The sequence below is a fragment of the Danaus plexippus genome, chromosome Z, assembly GCF_018135715.1.
Source record: "Danaus plexippus chromosome Z, MEX_DaPlex, whole genome shotgun sequence".
Classification (NCBI taxonomy): domain Eukaryota; kingdom Metazoa; phylum Arthropoda; class Insecta; order Lepidoptera; family Nymphalidae; genus Danaus; species Danaus plexippus.
The window spans coordinates 1,114,696-1,131,878 of NC_083559.1; the positions used below are offsets into that span (position 1 = coordinate 1,114,696).

Genomic DNA, 17,183 nt, shown 5'->3' on the forward strand with positions numbered 1-17,183 from the left:
AACTCTTTTAAAAAACATTCCTCAACGCTTGCACTTAATAATTTTTGATGTCATACAAAGCCGAATTATTTAAAATAAGTCTCTTTTTACATTGAAAACTTAAGTTAACTCTTTAATTTAAATCTTGTATACGGACCTTATTTATTCTTCTCTTATTAAATATTGACGGAGGCTCTGATAACATAAACGAGCAACGTTTGCAAATGTTGGATATGCATCCGAGGCCGGTCTTTGTTCGTATACATTTTTAATAATATATTTTCATTATTATTAAATGTCATATTGTATGCTTTGCGAATTTGTTTTAAATTTCACGGTAAACTAAAATCTTAAACATTCACTAGTTATCTTCGTATTTTTCTTATAAAGCGTTTAATTTAATTAAAAAAAATGGTAGTCCAAAAAAAATGTAAGATTGGAAATTTTACGGATATAATTCTCCATAATGCACACAATTTTAAAAAGTAGCTATTTATTTTAAAGGGTTCCATAATACAGAGGTATAATTAAGTTTTCGACTTAAAATAATGTTTGATATTTAAAAAAAATATACCGCCTTCAAATGATCATAAAGAATAAACAAATTTCGGTCTTTGAATGCAAATTAACCCCGGCTTATGTTACCCTTTATTTAGTGTCATAATGTGCTGGCATTACGGATGTTGTTTTTGTTAAATTACTTGTATTCAGGTGTAGGGTGGGGACCGGAAGAGGAAACTAAAAGCGAGAAATCGGAAATGAATTCTTTTGCTATTGAACTAATGCCTCATTTGATTCAACGTTCGTCCAGCCTGAAGCCGGTTTTCTTACTGAATGGCTCTCGACAGGACTGCGAGCTGGTTATAGGTATCACAACTACACACTCGGATAAGGAACTCTATATTCTGGTTTCACTCATGGTAAGTTTTATGAACTTAACTAGCAAGTCGAATTTGGAAACGAAAACTAATCATTGTAAATAGGTTTATTTCTTTGGTCTAAGAGACGAAAATTAAATTTGTTTTAACACATTTCAACAGCAATTAGAACTTAATTTATTAAATAAATAAGTTTAGTTATTGCGATACTACCTATACTTCCCATCACTTAAAGTAACATTTACTTTATAATATTTACCGTCGATCATTATAGCATTCGAGTCCTCGAAGTGTATTCAATGGGAATCAAATAAAAAATTCTATTTCAAATAAACTGTAAGATTTTTCTAGATTACAAAATGACAAACAGTCCACTTATAAGTTTCTTTTTTGTTATTACAAACAAAGTATAACCAGCAATTGATTCCCTTATGTATTTATATTGACATAATATTTATGTTGTTAGAATTTGATTGACGCCATGAATGAAAAGGAAAAGGGCAAAACTCTTATAATAGTTTTAGTAGCTGAATTGATTTTGGATCAGGTGCGCCCGTTATTGGAGCTACTTGCCTTTGTGTGAGTATTTTATGTACACAAATGTTGCGTATTGTGTCGTTCTGTTTTACTGATAAGACGCTTGTGTCTGATGAAGTTGTTGCAATAAAGGTATTCGAAAAACAGACAAAGGTTTAACCTTCAATAATTTTTTTATTTCTAGGTTCGCTGAACACGTCCATAGTGGTCTTGTCGAAATAGTGGTACCCTCTCCGCATTATTACCCCGATTTGGAAACGTTAACAACTAATCCCCTTGACCCATCCAATCGAGTGAAGCGCCGTACGAAGCAAAATCTTGACATATTGTATCTTATGGCCTATGCTCGCCCCAGAGGGACTTATTATTTAAGTCTTCGAGACGATATAACCGTTAAGTACCGATTCGTCGAGGTAATTTGACATGCAGTAATTTGAGATGATATTTTTTTCTGTTTTATCAAAGCACGGACGTGTAAAACGTCGTCAAAATGAATATACTACTATTTTATTTTTTGTGTTCGTAACGCACTGCACTTACAAACTATTTCAATAAAACAGCAATTGCGACATTACATAATAAATATGTGGATATAAATTGCGAATGTTTTATATAAAATAATTAAATTATTAGCTTTTATTTGTAAACATTTTTGATTGCAGCATATAATGGATTTTATAAAGACCACCTCCGACACGAATCCTCACTGGTATGTTCTGGAATTCTGTAACGTCCGAGGTGTTGGGAAAGTGTTTAGAACTAAAAGTATGGTCCAATTCATGACATACATTCAAATCTTCTACAAAAATATGCCGATTGATTGGCTTCTGAACAGCTATATCGCTAATAGCTCTTGCTCTCGAAACAAGACAACGGTAGCTATATTTGTATAATTTATATATATTAAAAACTGTAAAAAAAGGTAAAACGCTCATTGCTTTTAGGAAACATGTAAGAAGAATAAATTGAAAAGCAAACCTAAATATCCAGTATCACTGTTTAACCACATTGGATTGTATTCTACTAGCGAGGGAAAGGTTCAGATATTGAAGGTACGTACACTTTACTGATAAACTTATAGTTAGTAAGTGAATGTATTTAAATGATTCCTTTATAAATTTTACTATGATGAAAGCTATTTTTAACTGCCAGTGTACCTTAATATTATTTCTCGTAGCATTTAAATACTGACGAGGAAACTCTATTCACTGCCCACGACAACCCGCCGGTTGATCGAGTTTATACAGACATACCGGCATACGATAAGCATACGCTTTTAAGAGCTTATGAGGGAGAAACGTTCTTCTGGGGAAAGAAGCCGGTGGAAGGAAACGTTGTGGAATTTTGGTTTAGGGAGCCCACTATTATTGTCAGGTATTTTCAAAATTCTTCATACGCGTCCAGGTTTCATATGCTGTATACTTTGATCTATCATAATTTAATGTGTACTGTAAACTCTTTAGTATCAAATTGAATTGATTGTAGAAAATATTTTGATAAGGAACGTTCTACACGTTACGTACCAACAGCATTAATTGAGCACTAGCAACCATTCTTATAAAATAATTATTCCAGTTTGATTATTTTTATCGTTAGTTCCGTAGTTTTTCATAGAAATTTATATCGAAATATATAATAATTTTTAAAATTCCCTTTAAATAACAGCTATGCCTTCGGAACCGGCAATATTTTGCATGAAAAGGACAAATTTTATCACGCCGTGGTGGAAGTTCTTCCGTATAAGAGACATCAGTTCATCTATGACAAAGATTTCGGAGAATTTGGCTATGTTTATGGGGATCTGCATTTCGGAGAGTTGGTTGCCATTAGAATTCGAGTCACCAAGAACAGCACCCACATGGTTGTCCTATCTGAGGTAAGGTCACGAGGATTTCGCATGTAGTCTTTTTTGCTGCTTCTAGTTAACCGAAAATAAAATGAAATATGTTGTCATTTAGTTACCTTATTTATATCAACAACCTAATCCTGACGTATTTGTTAACATTTACAATCACAGTTGCAATAAAATTTCTCGTTAAGGTATATTAGGAGCGTAAGCTTTTGTATGAAGTTGTACGTTCTGAAATCATTCGTTATTGAAAATGAATATTTAGATCTAATTACAAAATGGTTTTTGTAATGGCTTTATACGATTAAGTTGCTTCAGTGAGGTTTCCATTCATATAAAAATATTCTTTGGTATGTTGCAGATACAACTGGTGACTATTGCGCAAGCTAAATCTAGGCAACGCAAAATAGTTATAAATTATTAAAAAAAGATCCTTCCTTACAAACGAAAAGGCTGCTCAAAATGGATGTTTCTCGCTCACGATAAGGCTGACGATATTGGATTATAAATTGATATTCGCAAAGCCATACTTTACCTATGTTTCAGTGACAGACATGACACTCGCAACAAACAAGGCTACATAGAACAGCAAAGTCTAATGATTGACGAAACTGCACACGATGAATGGACACGTCTTTTCACCTTGACCATGCATTTCTCAATAGACAATGATCACAATGGCATAAAAAGAATATCAACTTATAAAATATTAAATAGCTTTCACCCGTTCACAGGGGATATTGTTATATTCAGATTATTACTCAGTAGACATAGTAATGATTATATAATATTGGAATGTTTACTCAGCTGTCGTAATAGTAAATGACTTATCTATCAATAATAAAAGTTCAAGAAAACAGTTACTTCCTTAAAAATTTTAAACAACATTTCTATTAGATGGTAACAACTTGTTTGTTATTCATTATAATATAACTGTATCTAACTTTCATTTATCTTGGTCTTGTAAAATGTTATTTAAGGGTAACATCTTTCACGTTTGTTTGTTTTTTGTATTTCATCCTAATCTATCGTAAGTATGACTTCATTTCGATCGAGAGCTTTTGAAAACGACTGGGATAAAATCGGAATAATCTACAGGGTTGTATGTGATGTAGTTTGGGGATCGAAAGTATCTTTAATTTTAGGTTGTAAATTTAAGAACCAATGTCGATAGGAAATGTTGTAGGTTTTACAACTTCCTTGAGATTGGAATGTAATGGGGCCGGTCTTTTGGCCTTCTTTCTTATAATATATTATTGTTAATTTTCAATTTATAACTGATTGGAGTGCCCAAAGCGACACGAAGGATAACTTTCAGTAAGTCACGTAAGTTTCAACCAACATTTTCCAAGTTAAACTCCGGAGCATTTACTAAACTCTGAGTAAACAATATTTAATCACATTTATAATTACTCATCTATATTGGTGTCTATATAACGTGTAGATTTAAGTGATTTCTCTTTCATGATAAGGTTACAGTGTATTCCCTGTGTAATATTGATTTATTTTGTTTCTTCAACGATCGCTTTTTAGTAATAAAGAGCATTATTATTCTTTACCGTTTGTTTGTTAAGCTATTTTGTGTAGAATCCTGACGTATCAACAGGTGTTCAGCGTCTGTCTCCGAGGCAGTACCTTTCACCGGACACGTCAGCGTCACTTGAAGCTTTATTTATTTATTTTAATTAGTTGTTTTTAATGTTTTCTGATATACATTGTAACCATTAATGTAAGATTTTCTGCTTAATAAACATATTTAATAGCCCATATTTATCTTTCTCTGCATTCTTATGCGAAACCTCAATAATCTTTTGATTAGTAAATACAATTAAAATTTCCGGATACAATTTATTATTTAAGACTTAAGAACGTTCGTAAAAAAGTTATGTGAGTCTAATTAAAAATTGTGGTTTTTTTTTGTCATTTCAAAACGACTACATTTTTTTCAAACGCTTTGATTGTCAAAGTCAAATCATCTGTGCCTCTGATAACGTGGTCTGACATGTTAACAGTCGCCACTCAAGTTTTTGCCTTTTTCTTAACGTCATAACAATGAATGAGATCTAAGATCTTCGCGAGTATACATTTAAATGAAACTAGTATTATTCGGATTTACTACGCGGATTTTATTATTTAAAAACTACATAATCCCGACGTTTCGGTTACTTTGTGATACACAAATACACATATACACATTAACAATGCAAATGCCAATGCTTCTGCCCACATATAAACATTAACAATGTGTGATATGTGGGCAGAAGCACATTCCACAAATCCTTCTCGTCCTTTTTGTCCCGTTCTTTGCAAAGATGTCTCAACCGAAGTGCTGAGCCTTTTTGTTGCAGTTTAGTGTCGACCCTCTATAAAATATATTCGTATTTTCCTCATCTAATCCAAAGAATGCATAGTAGCTTATATATAGCATAGTTCTTGTCTACTTTCATCTAGTGTTTTTGTTTGAAATATTCCAATCCTACTTGAGACAAGATAATATGATGGCGTCGTTTTGATTGGTGTCAATTTCAATATCACGAGTGAAATATAGAGTTTTCGTTCACTGAATTATCATTCGTTACTAAATTTATAAAAACCAAATAGTTTTGTCAGAATCATTTCGCTAATTTCTTAAAAACAATTAATAATACTATGTCCTTTAGCTACCAAAGAACAAAAATATGACGTGCCACAGTGTCAGAAACTTTTTGAAATGTTATTGATTATATATTTATTTAGACTTTAACTTAAAGACATACTTTTGGCAAACTTTTGACAAAAAACGGTCTCATCATAAGAAAAATAAAAAAAAATTAACCAGAAAATTCAATCTTCAATGAACAAATACAACCAGATAGATTATTTAAACTTCGTTTGAATTAAATATAGAGCACATCGAACTGCTTTAGTAAATAACCTTAAGTAAAAATATATTTATTAACCGACGCTTATTTCCGATTAAAAATTAATTTCATGTCTATCAAAATGGAGGGAAGTATTTTTTGCATAAAATCCTTTTGAAATTTTAACACTCATTCAAGTTAAACTCGACATCTGCATCCGAGTTGCTTTGAAGCTCAGGTATCTCAAAAGACGTTGAGTCTGACTTGATCAAATACATTCACATATAAATATTAGATAAGAGAACAGAATTTTGTTAAATAAAATATTATATTTATGTCTCAGTAAGCAGAATATTAACAGATCTTTACCCGATAAATACTTTTTTTATATCGAAACTATTTTGGATAACTCAATTTAAAATAAATATTTTATTACTTAGAATGAAAAGAGCTGAGTTTTACTTATTCTAATTCCTAAAACAAACCTATTTCTTATAACTTTGATAATGTGACACAAAATTTCGACCATTTAGGGCCATCGCCTAACAACAAAATCGTTTGTAATATTAGCATCTCTTTATTAGATATTTTATTATTAATTGTGACATCTTATGAGAAAAGGTAATAGAACAAACTTAGAAATTCCTTCCGAAACAATAACAATCTTAGAAATTCCTTCAGAAACAATAAAAATTACACTTGGATATTATACTAAAACATACAGTGGAACATTTGGAATAATTGCTCAAATCTTTTTATACTCGAAAATCCTAAGAAAAATTAATATCATATAACAAAAGATAAAATAAACTGAAAAATTTCACCACTATTTTGGACGCAAATCTTTTATAACCTCTAGTTCATAAAGCGTTTAAATCTCACTTAATCAACGAATTCTACGTTGCAGGCGCGTGCCTTAATCGAAAGCACTATATCTAATTGCTCTGGCGAGATTTATTAAAACAATGGAGCTCTTGTATCAAATTATATCTAAACTGGTAGTGTTTGTGTTGCAAATTTTAAGCCAATTCTCTCTAACAACGAGAATGACGTTATGTATAAGTGGAACAAGATATGAAAGTTCAAAATATTTGGTCGATTAACCAACAATTTAAAATAAGAATATGTGTCAATGTTTTCGTAAAATAAGTATATTATAATACAATATGTAGATAAACAAATTTTTCAAGTTAAATTTTCAATTTTTCTCCGAATCAAAAGAAAGAAACACGTCCGTAATTTTTGTGATTAATACTCGGAAGTATTCTTTGTCATAAAAGAGCATAGGCGTCCCTCAGTTGATAGGTCCACGAGGTATTTAAATAATTTATTCATTAACAGTACGGATCTAACTAGTCATGTAAAAAAAATAAAATGACAATTAAAATTACGCGAAAAAAAATTATAACAACATTTTTATAAGCACGGATTTTCGAAACGTCAAGGTCAAGTTTCCATTGATGAAGACTTCTATCTGAATCAATTTAAGCACCATTCAGTTCCAAAATCAAAAATTCCTAGAAACGTAAAATATCTACAGCCTTTTCTAGACTAAATAGAGTTTTTTACAACGGAGCCATAAACAACTGCTTCTACTTTTTAAAAATGTTGCATATCACTGGTCCATAACTGGCAACAAAAATACTTCTAATATTCCTATCGATATGTTCGTAACTTTACCGGTTCTGCGAAGTCGCCATTTTTTACGACCCTTATAATGGTGTATGGTATTCAACAAGTTACTACAGATATAATTAAAAATGCTATATAAAAATTTGAATTCCGTTGAAGGAATTTCAATCATTCATTTTATATTTACAATCCCTTGAACCTTATACATTTCGTATCAAATTAAAAACGCAACATACGAAAGAAACTATTATAGAAATTTAATATAAAAAACTAAGATAGCAAACTCACTAGCTGACCTTAAAGTTTCAACTTTAAGGTCTGCTAGTGAGTTTGCTTCACACACACTTCAGTGTGTGACAATGTGCTTACAAACAAGGTTATTGCTTAACTATTTTAAACACTGATAGACTAATGTCTACGATACTACGGGATTTCTCAGGTAGTTTCACGACACTGGTTTGTACTACAATCTACTTCATACTATCGAGAAGATGCATTCTTTTGATAATTTCAATATTCGGGCTCTATGAAAAGGCGAGCATAGTGAGCAAATAAAAATTGATCATGTATAATGTAATGTACACTTACTCCATAAATTCTCGATAATTCACTCATACTCGTATAATTTGAGCTTTCGTCTCTTTGAATTAAGCTACCGCCGTCGTAAGGCCTTACCACCAATGTGAATAAATTTACTTTTGAAGTTAAAATTTTTGATGCGAAAAAAAACTTTAACGAACTAGGCCACCTCACGGTTCGTCTTTAAAATAAATTTAAAATGTCGCTTATAAGTTATAAGATGGTAATAGCTGACAATAATTAAAACAGGAAGTTAATAAATGTAAGCTCAACTTTTTTTGCACTACTTTTTTTTTTAGTGAAGCGCCATCTATCAAAATATGTCAACACTACCTTCGTATGTCGTGACACAAAGTCGCATGAAGATGTGAGATCGTATATTGAATATAGATGGCGCTGTAAAAAGATACAAAGTTATTCTTGACTTCGGACAATAGATAACGCTTTTAGTTCTCTATCTCAAACTAGACAGCTCTGTCAGGAGCTTTTGCGCATTCGTTTTTAAATCTCCCATATCTAAAGGAATCCATTTGTTTTTATTATTTTAAACCTAACTGTATTATTTAAACTTGTAAAAAAAACGCAACAGTGAGATAATTTTATTACATTTTGTCTATATGGAAATTAGATAATGTATTAATACAAATCCGTTTTTATAAGTCTTTTGAAAAATAGCCTTCTATATATTATAGCACTTCTTTTAATCTAGCTGTAATGTCAATACCTCACCATAAAAACAAATCAGTTTTTTAACGATATTTTTGCGTTACAATTTATATTTTAACATTTTAATTTGTGTTTTTACATATCAGCAGCAAACATATAAGGTAGAATCGAGATCCCAACGTGTGACTTCCGTCAATACGTGTATCAGCTATTTTATTTATTAAACATAGGTATATACATAAGGGATTATAACATTTATGGCAATTGAAAGTGTTATTAACTAAATCTTAATTACATCACAAGAAAGAAATTATTCGTCTTGCATCCTTGGTATTATTAAAGCTTTGAAGGGAGCTGCTGATGCAGTAGCTCCATCCACGTGATCCAAAGAAGGCAACGGTTCGCCGGGGACGGGTAAGAAACTAAATCTCTGAAGCATCGTTGTTATGAATACGAACATATTACATTTAGCCAAAACATCTCCCATACATCTGTGCTTGGACAGACCGAAGGGAAAGAAGTGGTCGGGAACACTCAGCCTCCCGTCTAACATGAACCTCTCCGGCTTGAAAGAATAAGGCTCGGGGTAGAGATCCTCGTCCATCAATATGTTAGGAAAGTTACTAACTACCATTGTATCCTGAGAACAAGTAAATATAATGAGATCTAAGATTTTCGCGAGTTTTATTCATTTAAATGAAACTAGTATTTTTCGGATAAACTAAACAAAAATAAATCACGCGTAATTTATCCGAAAAATACTAGTTTCATTTAAAGTAAATATAATTTTTTAAATTATTATCATATTAGAAATACGTAAACGTCTGTGATAAACGGACACATCATTTTATATCTCACAATAATTGACGTATAGTGTCGGTAACGACTGTTACGTATTTACAGAACTACGACTCGGTGTCACCAACAACAGACGTCTATTATATGTGACTAGCGTGTGTAAGACGGAGGCGTTGAACTTCGAGTAAATTGTAAACCGTAGCGTACTACACGAAATGTGCGGGAAAATCATCCTATAAAGATGATTAAAGTCACAAGCGTGTTGATTATAGATCTTACACTGTAAACTTTACAGAGATAAAAATGACAGATGTCAAGAAAAATAGTGGAAGAAATCTGAAAATAAATAAACAACTTCACTTAGCTCACCGTAAACACATTTTACTCACTTTGGGTATATTATATCCGGCTAATGTCGTGTTCTGTAAAGCTCGATGAGGCACTCCGAATGTTCGACCCATGAAGTGCCGAATGCTTTCAAGCATTATCGCCTCATTATATGGCATACTAAAAATCACAAATAAGAATCATTTCTTGATAAACTCAGATTATGATATCACAAACAATAAAAATAATTTAATATATCTCAGTTCGTCTTTAGTTCTAAATTGAATAAGTTACCAATATAACATGTTATACTAAAAAATAGATTATGAATGTTGTTAATGATAAATATTCCTTACTTGGGACGATCGTTAAGAGCGGGAGTTTTGTTTCTCCCTATGACTCTGTCTATTTCTTCTTGAGCTTTCTTTTGGACTTTCTGTTCACGGACAAGGTAACTAAAGCAAAAGCTCATACTCTTAGTCGTTGTCTCCGTACCCGCCATAAACATGTCCATGCAAGTAGCAACGAGCTGTCCCTCCGAATAGGTATTGACCTCACCATGTTCTCTCAAGACCCGCAAGTAAACGTCCATAAAATCTTTGTCTTCTTTATTGGGGTCAAACCTAGACTTGTGACTAGCGATCTCGTTACGTAAGAATTTCCAGATTCTTTTGTGTGTCCGAATAAAGTCTTTGTAACCAGATAGAGTCGGTGCTAGTATAGATAGTATTGGAAAATGACTAAAAGAACAGCCTACCATATCAATAGCTGCGAAGAGCTCAAATAAGATTGTTTGTAAAAGTACCATTTCTGGATGACTGGGATTGTATCGTTTTCCCGCCATCATTGTCCATAGAGTGTTTAAAATATAAGTGTTGAAGAAGTTGTGCATTTGTATTGTTGCACTTTTATTTTCTCCCATGATATCTAGTATATCCTGGGTCATATGCTCAGCTTCGACGACAGCTGTTTCACTCATGCCACTTCTTCCGAAGCCGAATTCTTTTAAGTGACGTATTAAAAACTTTCTTTGTTCCTTCCACAATTCACCGTCCGTTAGAAGTACACCACGTCTTTCGCCCCAAGTTCTTGTCTGATAGAATATACCCATCGGTCTTCCGTCTATGAATTCGTTGTGAAGCATTTCTTTGTTAGCTTCTACGGTGTTCACCATGACGATTCTGTCTTTTCCTATTTTTAAGCCTATCAAAGGGCTATATTTGCAATACGTGTTTGATAGTTGCTTGATACTCCTGTAAAGATATCCAGTTTTGTCTCTGCTCTTCTTGACCTCCAAGGCGCTTCCTAATACAGGCAACCAGTTTGGGCCAGGTGGAAATTTTCGTGGTTTCCGAGTATCTAGATACAATAATAAGCCGATAAATGATGCTACAAACAAAACGCTCAGCCACATCTGGAAAAAAAATATATTTTAATTGTTTTATTAACATTTTTGTTTTGCGATAAAACATTTTGATATTTTAAATGGCTTCTACGTGAATTTATATTTTATTAGTTATAAATATATGTGGCAATGCTCGTTTCGATCGTAGCTTTAAGGTACGAAATACGATAATCTTCAAAATCATACTATCCAATGTAAACTCAAAAGCCCGGGTGTTAAGGGATATTAAATCCTTACCGCTAGACACCAATTACAAATATATGCAGACGTTGAATTTAATAGAATGAGAACCGCATTATTCATTAAGGTCTTTCGTATTAACCGCATGAGATGGTTCTATAGGCTGTAATATTATAACAAAATAAATATTTTCTTCCATTCTTATATTAAAAAAAGCAATTAATTGATACTAAGCTATGCAATCAACTAGTAAACAGCAGTTTATGAAAATAGACCAATTTTGTTATGTCACGTCAATTCAATGTCTTCCTAAATAGACCACATATTTGTATTTGGAAGACATGAAATCGCTAGACCTTTCCGTTTCTTAACATCACAGAGCTTAGAGTATCCAGTAAAAGCAAAAGATTTAGATACCACTAATATTCAGTAACTACGATAACTCACATAAAGATATATTATAAAGTACTTTCAACCCGCAATACAGTTAGCGAATTCTATAGATTTTATTAATATTTAAAATTTGTATTAAATACGTTTCGGTAGCCGGGTCATAATCGGCGTCATTATACGCCAATTAACAAATTATACATATTAAATAAAAAAAATGAAACGCAGTGCTTAAAATGTACATGAAAATATATTTCACAAGGCAGGCCATTGAAAGGTATAAGCTTTCAGTTTAACTCCATTTAATTCACCTGTTTTTTGTATAGTGTAATCAAAAGGCTACTGTGGATTACTTTATATCAAGAATTAAATAAACATCAAAGTTATTTAACTCCGGTTTCAATATTTCAAGCTATTTTTGATATTAAACAAGGTGCTACGGCGAAAATTTCTCCGACATTTCAGTGAAAGTGAATTTATATTGATTTAATAGTTAATGCTTTCACGCTTTGAAACTTTAAAAATAATTTTTATTATTAACATAGCTAAGATTAAATGATATGATTTATTACTTGGTTAGTATTATTATTATTTGGTCCTAGTATTTCGATTTTAATTGCAATAACAGGACCGATAACGTTTGCATCATGTATGTATATTATCATTTTTATTTAAAAATGCAGCCAGTAAATCTGTGACTACAGACGTCGCTGACTTTATATCACCAACTGATAATACAGATTAAAATAGCTTCAAAGATCTTCAGAGATTTCCTTTATAACAAACGTCTACCTCGCAGAGCTTACATAGCTCACAAAGCCTCTTGCATTATTTCGCATAGAGGCACGCGAGGAGTATTAATTCTTCGTCATTCATTCCTATCCAACGTCGTCTTGTAGATTTAGGAAAGAAGTAACGTATGCGACTAGTACTGACATCATTAAAAATAATGATTGGCATTCAAAATATTTATTGAAATGGCAACTCGATAGGTCATCCATTTTTTTATAAGCATCCGTGGTAATGGAGAGGATTTTTTCTTTAAATATAATATTATGAGTCATTCAGTTAAATTAGTTTATATAATATTATGAATGTGACAGTTTTCAATATCGTTATATTGGTCCTAACAATAAATTAGGTTGCTATTTAAAGCTAGACGATAAAATGAAATTTATGAACATAAGAAAAATTCTTTAAAATAAATAAGTTTCTGCGGTTTAGCAATTTCTTATACAATTTAGCAAGCCATTATAGGAAAAACATATTTTTAATGAAAACCAAAGGCTTTCTTTATAAACATTAGTTTGCACAACTCGACAACCGAACTATGTAAGTTTATAATGAAGCTAATATATAAAATTATTTAAAATTACTTAAGATTTCATATAACAGATCAGTATTGTTCCAAAGAACAAGCAAAGTTAGAGCGTTTTGTTTTTTAGTTTGTTGGCTTCTACACAAACAAACGAATTTATTTCACAGAAAGGGTTTAAGTGATGTAACAATAAAGTTATTTTATTGTAAAGATAAGTTCTTTCCATATTTTTATGAGTGCTTTAAATTATCCGTAATGAAGTCTCAAGATATTATCGTTTTGTGACTTGATTCGCTTGCATGTCTTTAAAACAATATCCATATATATAAATCAAAATTCTCCTCCAGTCAATCAATCACTATATTGTGCAATCGATTATCGAATTGCCAAAAAACAACATCAAACATAAGCTCTTTATTTCGATTGATGTTTAATTTCTGTGAAAGGATTTGTTTTGGAGCCCATATGAAGCAGTACAGAGTTTTGCGTTTGTTTATCATAAACCATAATTACAAGAATTTCGTATTGGCTTATTTCAATGAATGTTTTTAAAAATGTCAATTTCAATTTTGTATTTATTTCAAATATATATATATATATATATATATTTCATGAAAAAATCTAGAAAATTCAAACGATACATTTTAGGTAAAAATATTCCTGGATTAAAGTAGTTGTTTGCGGATCAAGAAATACGCTATGATGGAATTATTTATTTTCTGATGCACCGCTGCTCGTAAACAAGCTATTGAGGTTTCAGCTCTTAAAATACCAAGCAGATTTCACTGTAAGGAATTTCAGAGTAAATAGTTTTAACGTTTGTTATCACTAAGTAATGATGATACGGGTTAATTTTATTTTTAATGAAACTAATATATTTCGGACATACCACGCGGATCATTAGATGATAAATAACAGGACCAATTGACAGACACTCACATCTCGTCTACCCGTGGTCACGGTTGCTGAAAAGTAACCGAAACGTCGGGAGTATGTAGTTTTAAAATAATAAAATCCGCGCAATACATCCAAAATATATTAGTTTCATTTAAATGAATAAAACTCGCGACAGTCTTAGATCTCATTATGATACGGATTAATTCTATGTTAGATTCATTTTCTTTAACACATTAATTGCGTTCAAGGACCGTATTGGGCTGCGGATGTTTTCATTATGCTTCCGCGTTTACCAAAAAAGCCGGAGATATAAGATACGGATTGTCATTTGTGAACTGGGTCAATTTCATAACCATGTACGTATTTCTTAACGTATATTCTACGACGCTTTCCGAGTGAAATCTATCGGTCGAGAGTGTTTAAGTGCGAATTCTTGCATACTACACATTATAGCCGACTTTTATATAATGGACTGGTTTTGCGATTGCGCATAACAACCCGTCGCCGTCGGTTCGCTGGTTGATACATTCGTATATATTATTTTTGTACCAACCAAAGCATATCAATTACCGGTTCGGAAACAGTGAAATATTTCGTTTTGATTAAACAGAACGCGGGCTATATATTTTTTTAAACGTTAATTTCGTTCAAAAATTTTAACTATAAGTAAAGCTTCACTTTCCGGAGTACCTTTAGAAGGTTCAACTTTATACTTTTTTTTACATAATATGCGATACTTTCCACATATATGTAAGTCAGTGATTTTTTTTATACAATTTTAAATCCTTGATATCAGCTTTCGCGAATATTTAATTTTAATTAAGTATTTTAATTATCTTTGTATCACAAATTTGATAAGGTGATTTCTACTGTGTTATTAAAAATTTATTATCATTTTTTTTGTGTAGATAATATTTAAAATACCTATATTTATTTGTCTTTACAGTAATAGGACCTGTCATAGAAGGTCTCTATTAATATCATTCGTGATTACAAAATAAAATAGTATCTGTATTAGTATGATAACATTACTTTCGATAATTTTACGTGATCAATGGAAGGAGTTGGAAAATATAGTATTTGTCAAAGGATTTCCGACACGTATGAAATATTTTGACTTCATATAACGCTTCGCAATCATATTGATGTGACTCAAGCTAACTCGTTTAGATTTTTAGATATGATTTCGTGATAAGAACGGTTACTATGATAGATTATACGACTATTTTTAGAAAAGTATCGTGTATATATAAATTTTAAATAGTCAGCGATAATACGTCGAATTTGATCATCATAATCGCTTCAACTGCTCCTACCGTTCTGTTAATACGTCAAAATTCGGACATTAACATGTCGCGGGAATGGCATATCGTTTATAAAGAAAAAATTAAAAAAGACAATTTTAAAACTCCCGTAACTTAGTGAATAGATGACCAAAATAAAATTGTGTTAAACCTTTATGGCATTACTTTACAGCGACATTATACAAACATAACAGTGAAAAATTCAATTTCATGAAGCCCGACGGTGGTTTTAAGGTAGAAAAGGCTTTTAGGCCAGCGTCGTGGAAACGAGAAATATTTTTAAAACCCCGCCTCTCTGGCAATTTCTGATAAATAGACCAAATAAAATATTGTCAACGCGCTCTGCAGTTTTGCATCTATTGCTCCTGCTATTTGATATTAAATAACATATCCGGCACACGAGATTTCGACTTGTTCACGGATTTTGATAGAATTTTATCAGCAGTACTTTTATTATATAAGCCAATTTTTCTTTCTTGCTTGTATTTTCGTGCATTACACTTTTACTGATTTCTGTAAGATGGTCCGTGTGTTACGTTGTATTTAATTTTCTGTAAACTATGTTCAATAACAATAATTCAGACTAAATAATTTGAACAACTTTAAACAATCTATTCTTTTAAATTCTATATGAAAACCAACATAAGTTCTATAACGCGCAGTAGATTTAAAAGTTCTATAGAAAAAATAAAACGAGCGATCTTAAGACATTTATATTGATACAATTTCAGGAAAAAAATCATTTTTAATCGCCTGCCTCATATCATTTTATCTACAAATAGATACAATAGAAGCTCTCTCGAGATCTCAACGAGAGCCTTGTTCCCGTGTTAAGCGTAATATAATATCCGTACCCACATACACATATATAAAATTACAATTATATATAAATTGCCATTTCATTCATATCATTTAATATTTTTTTATACCTCAAAATAGAATGCAGTAGATAATTTGTTCAATGTTATTTATTTTTTAACACCACAAACAGTGAACACTCTGTATATTTAATACGAACCTTAATACATACGAATATCCAATACAAAACTTTAAATAGGAGACAATAAGTAACAAATGCAAGTAACATATAAACACAATCTAAAATATACTTTTCCGTAGAAAAGTTATATTAAAAGAATTTAAACTCTTTAAACGAAGTCGCTAGTAGTACTGTATTAAAAAATCGCATAGCACAAATATATACGGAATATTAAAATAATATTTTTACCTTAAACGGACGCCACGACAGGCTTTCACTGAATAACGTAATCGGCACTACGAACTCGCGGCTACCTTATATTTGTTAGGTAAGAAACAATTTAACTCCGCTGTTCGCTCCTTATGCAAGACAAACGAGGAATGGACTCGATTTAAAAGAACATTATACATTCGTTAGTGGGGGTTATAAGAAGGGATATAGTAAGATATATCAATACAAACGCTACATAACTATTTAAATATTAATAAAAAAATTATATTGCAAGAATATCTACATCAGAACTTATCGATTATATTTCTGTCGGACTTTAGTTTGTAAAAATTTTCTTCATAGTTTTGTAAATATTATATAATAAAAATAGAAAAGTGTCTGTTGTTGGATTAAC

At 31.5% G+C, this 17,183-nt stretch overlaps 2 protein-coding genes across 2 annotated transcripts; one reads left to right on the forward strand and one right to left on the reverse strand.

Moving 5' to 3' along the window:
• Window positions 1-737: 737 nt before the first annotated feature.
• Window positions 738-3,617, forward strand: LOC116777748 (alpha-1,3-mannosyl-glycoprotein 4-beta-N-acetylglucosaminyltransferase B-like). The gene is made up of 8 exons (XM_061526400.1): window positions 738-899; window positions 1,324-1,436; window positions 1,579-1,807; window positions 2,057-2,269; window positions 2,339-2,446; window positions 2,572-2,768; window positions 3,060-3,275; window positions 3,605-3,617. Exons 1-8 carry the CDS (start codon window positions 738-740, stop codon window positions 3,615-3,617), a joined length of 1,251 nt encoding a protein of 416 aa, XP_061382384.1.
• Window positions 3,618-8,896: 5,279 nt separating this feature from the next.
• Window positions 8,897-16,933, reverse strand: LOC116777132 (probable cytochrome P450 303a1). Its single transcript, XM_032670511.2, has 4 exons — window positions 16,808-16,933; window positions 10,442-11,499; window positions 10,148-10,265; window positions 8,897-9,600 (listed from the first exon to the last, which is right to left on the reverse strand). Exons 2-4 carry the CDS (start codon window positions 11,497-11,499, stop codon window positions 9,271-9,273), a joined length of 1,506 nt encoding a protein of 501 aa, XP_032526402.2. The 5' UTR covers window positions 16,808-16,933; the 3' UTR covers window positions 8,897-9,270.
• Between the last annotated feature and the right edge of the window lie 250 nt (window positions 16,934-17,183).

Excerpts from the sequence above, each read along its gene's own strand:
- LOC116777748 (XM_061526400.1), top strand. The coding sequence starts at position 738 with ATGAATTCTTTTGCTATTGAACTAATGCCTCATTTGATTCAACGTTCG. Across the intron at positions 1,437-1,578 it reads TTGGAGCTACTTGCCTTTGT|GTTCGCTGAACACGTCCATA; the intron begins GTGAGTATTTTA and ends TTTTATTTCTAG. Across the intron at positions 1,808-2,056 it reads TTAAGTACCGATTCGTCGAG|CATATAATGGATTTTATAAA; the intron begins GTAATTTGACAT and ends TTTTGATTGCAG.
- LOC116777132 (XM_032670511.2), bottom strand. The coding sequence starts at position 11,499 with ATGTGGCTGAGCGTTTTGTTTGTAGCATCATTTATCGGCTTATTATTG. Across the intron at positions 10,266-10,441 it reads GCTCTTAACGATCGTCCCAA|TATGCCATATAATGAGGCGA; the intron begins GTAAGGAATATT and ends TGTGATTTTTAG. Across the intron at positions 9,601-10,147 it reads CCGGATATAATATACCCAAA|GATACAATGGTAGTTAGTAA; the intron begins GTGAGTAAAATG and ends ACTTGTTCTCAG.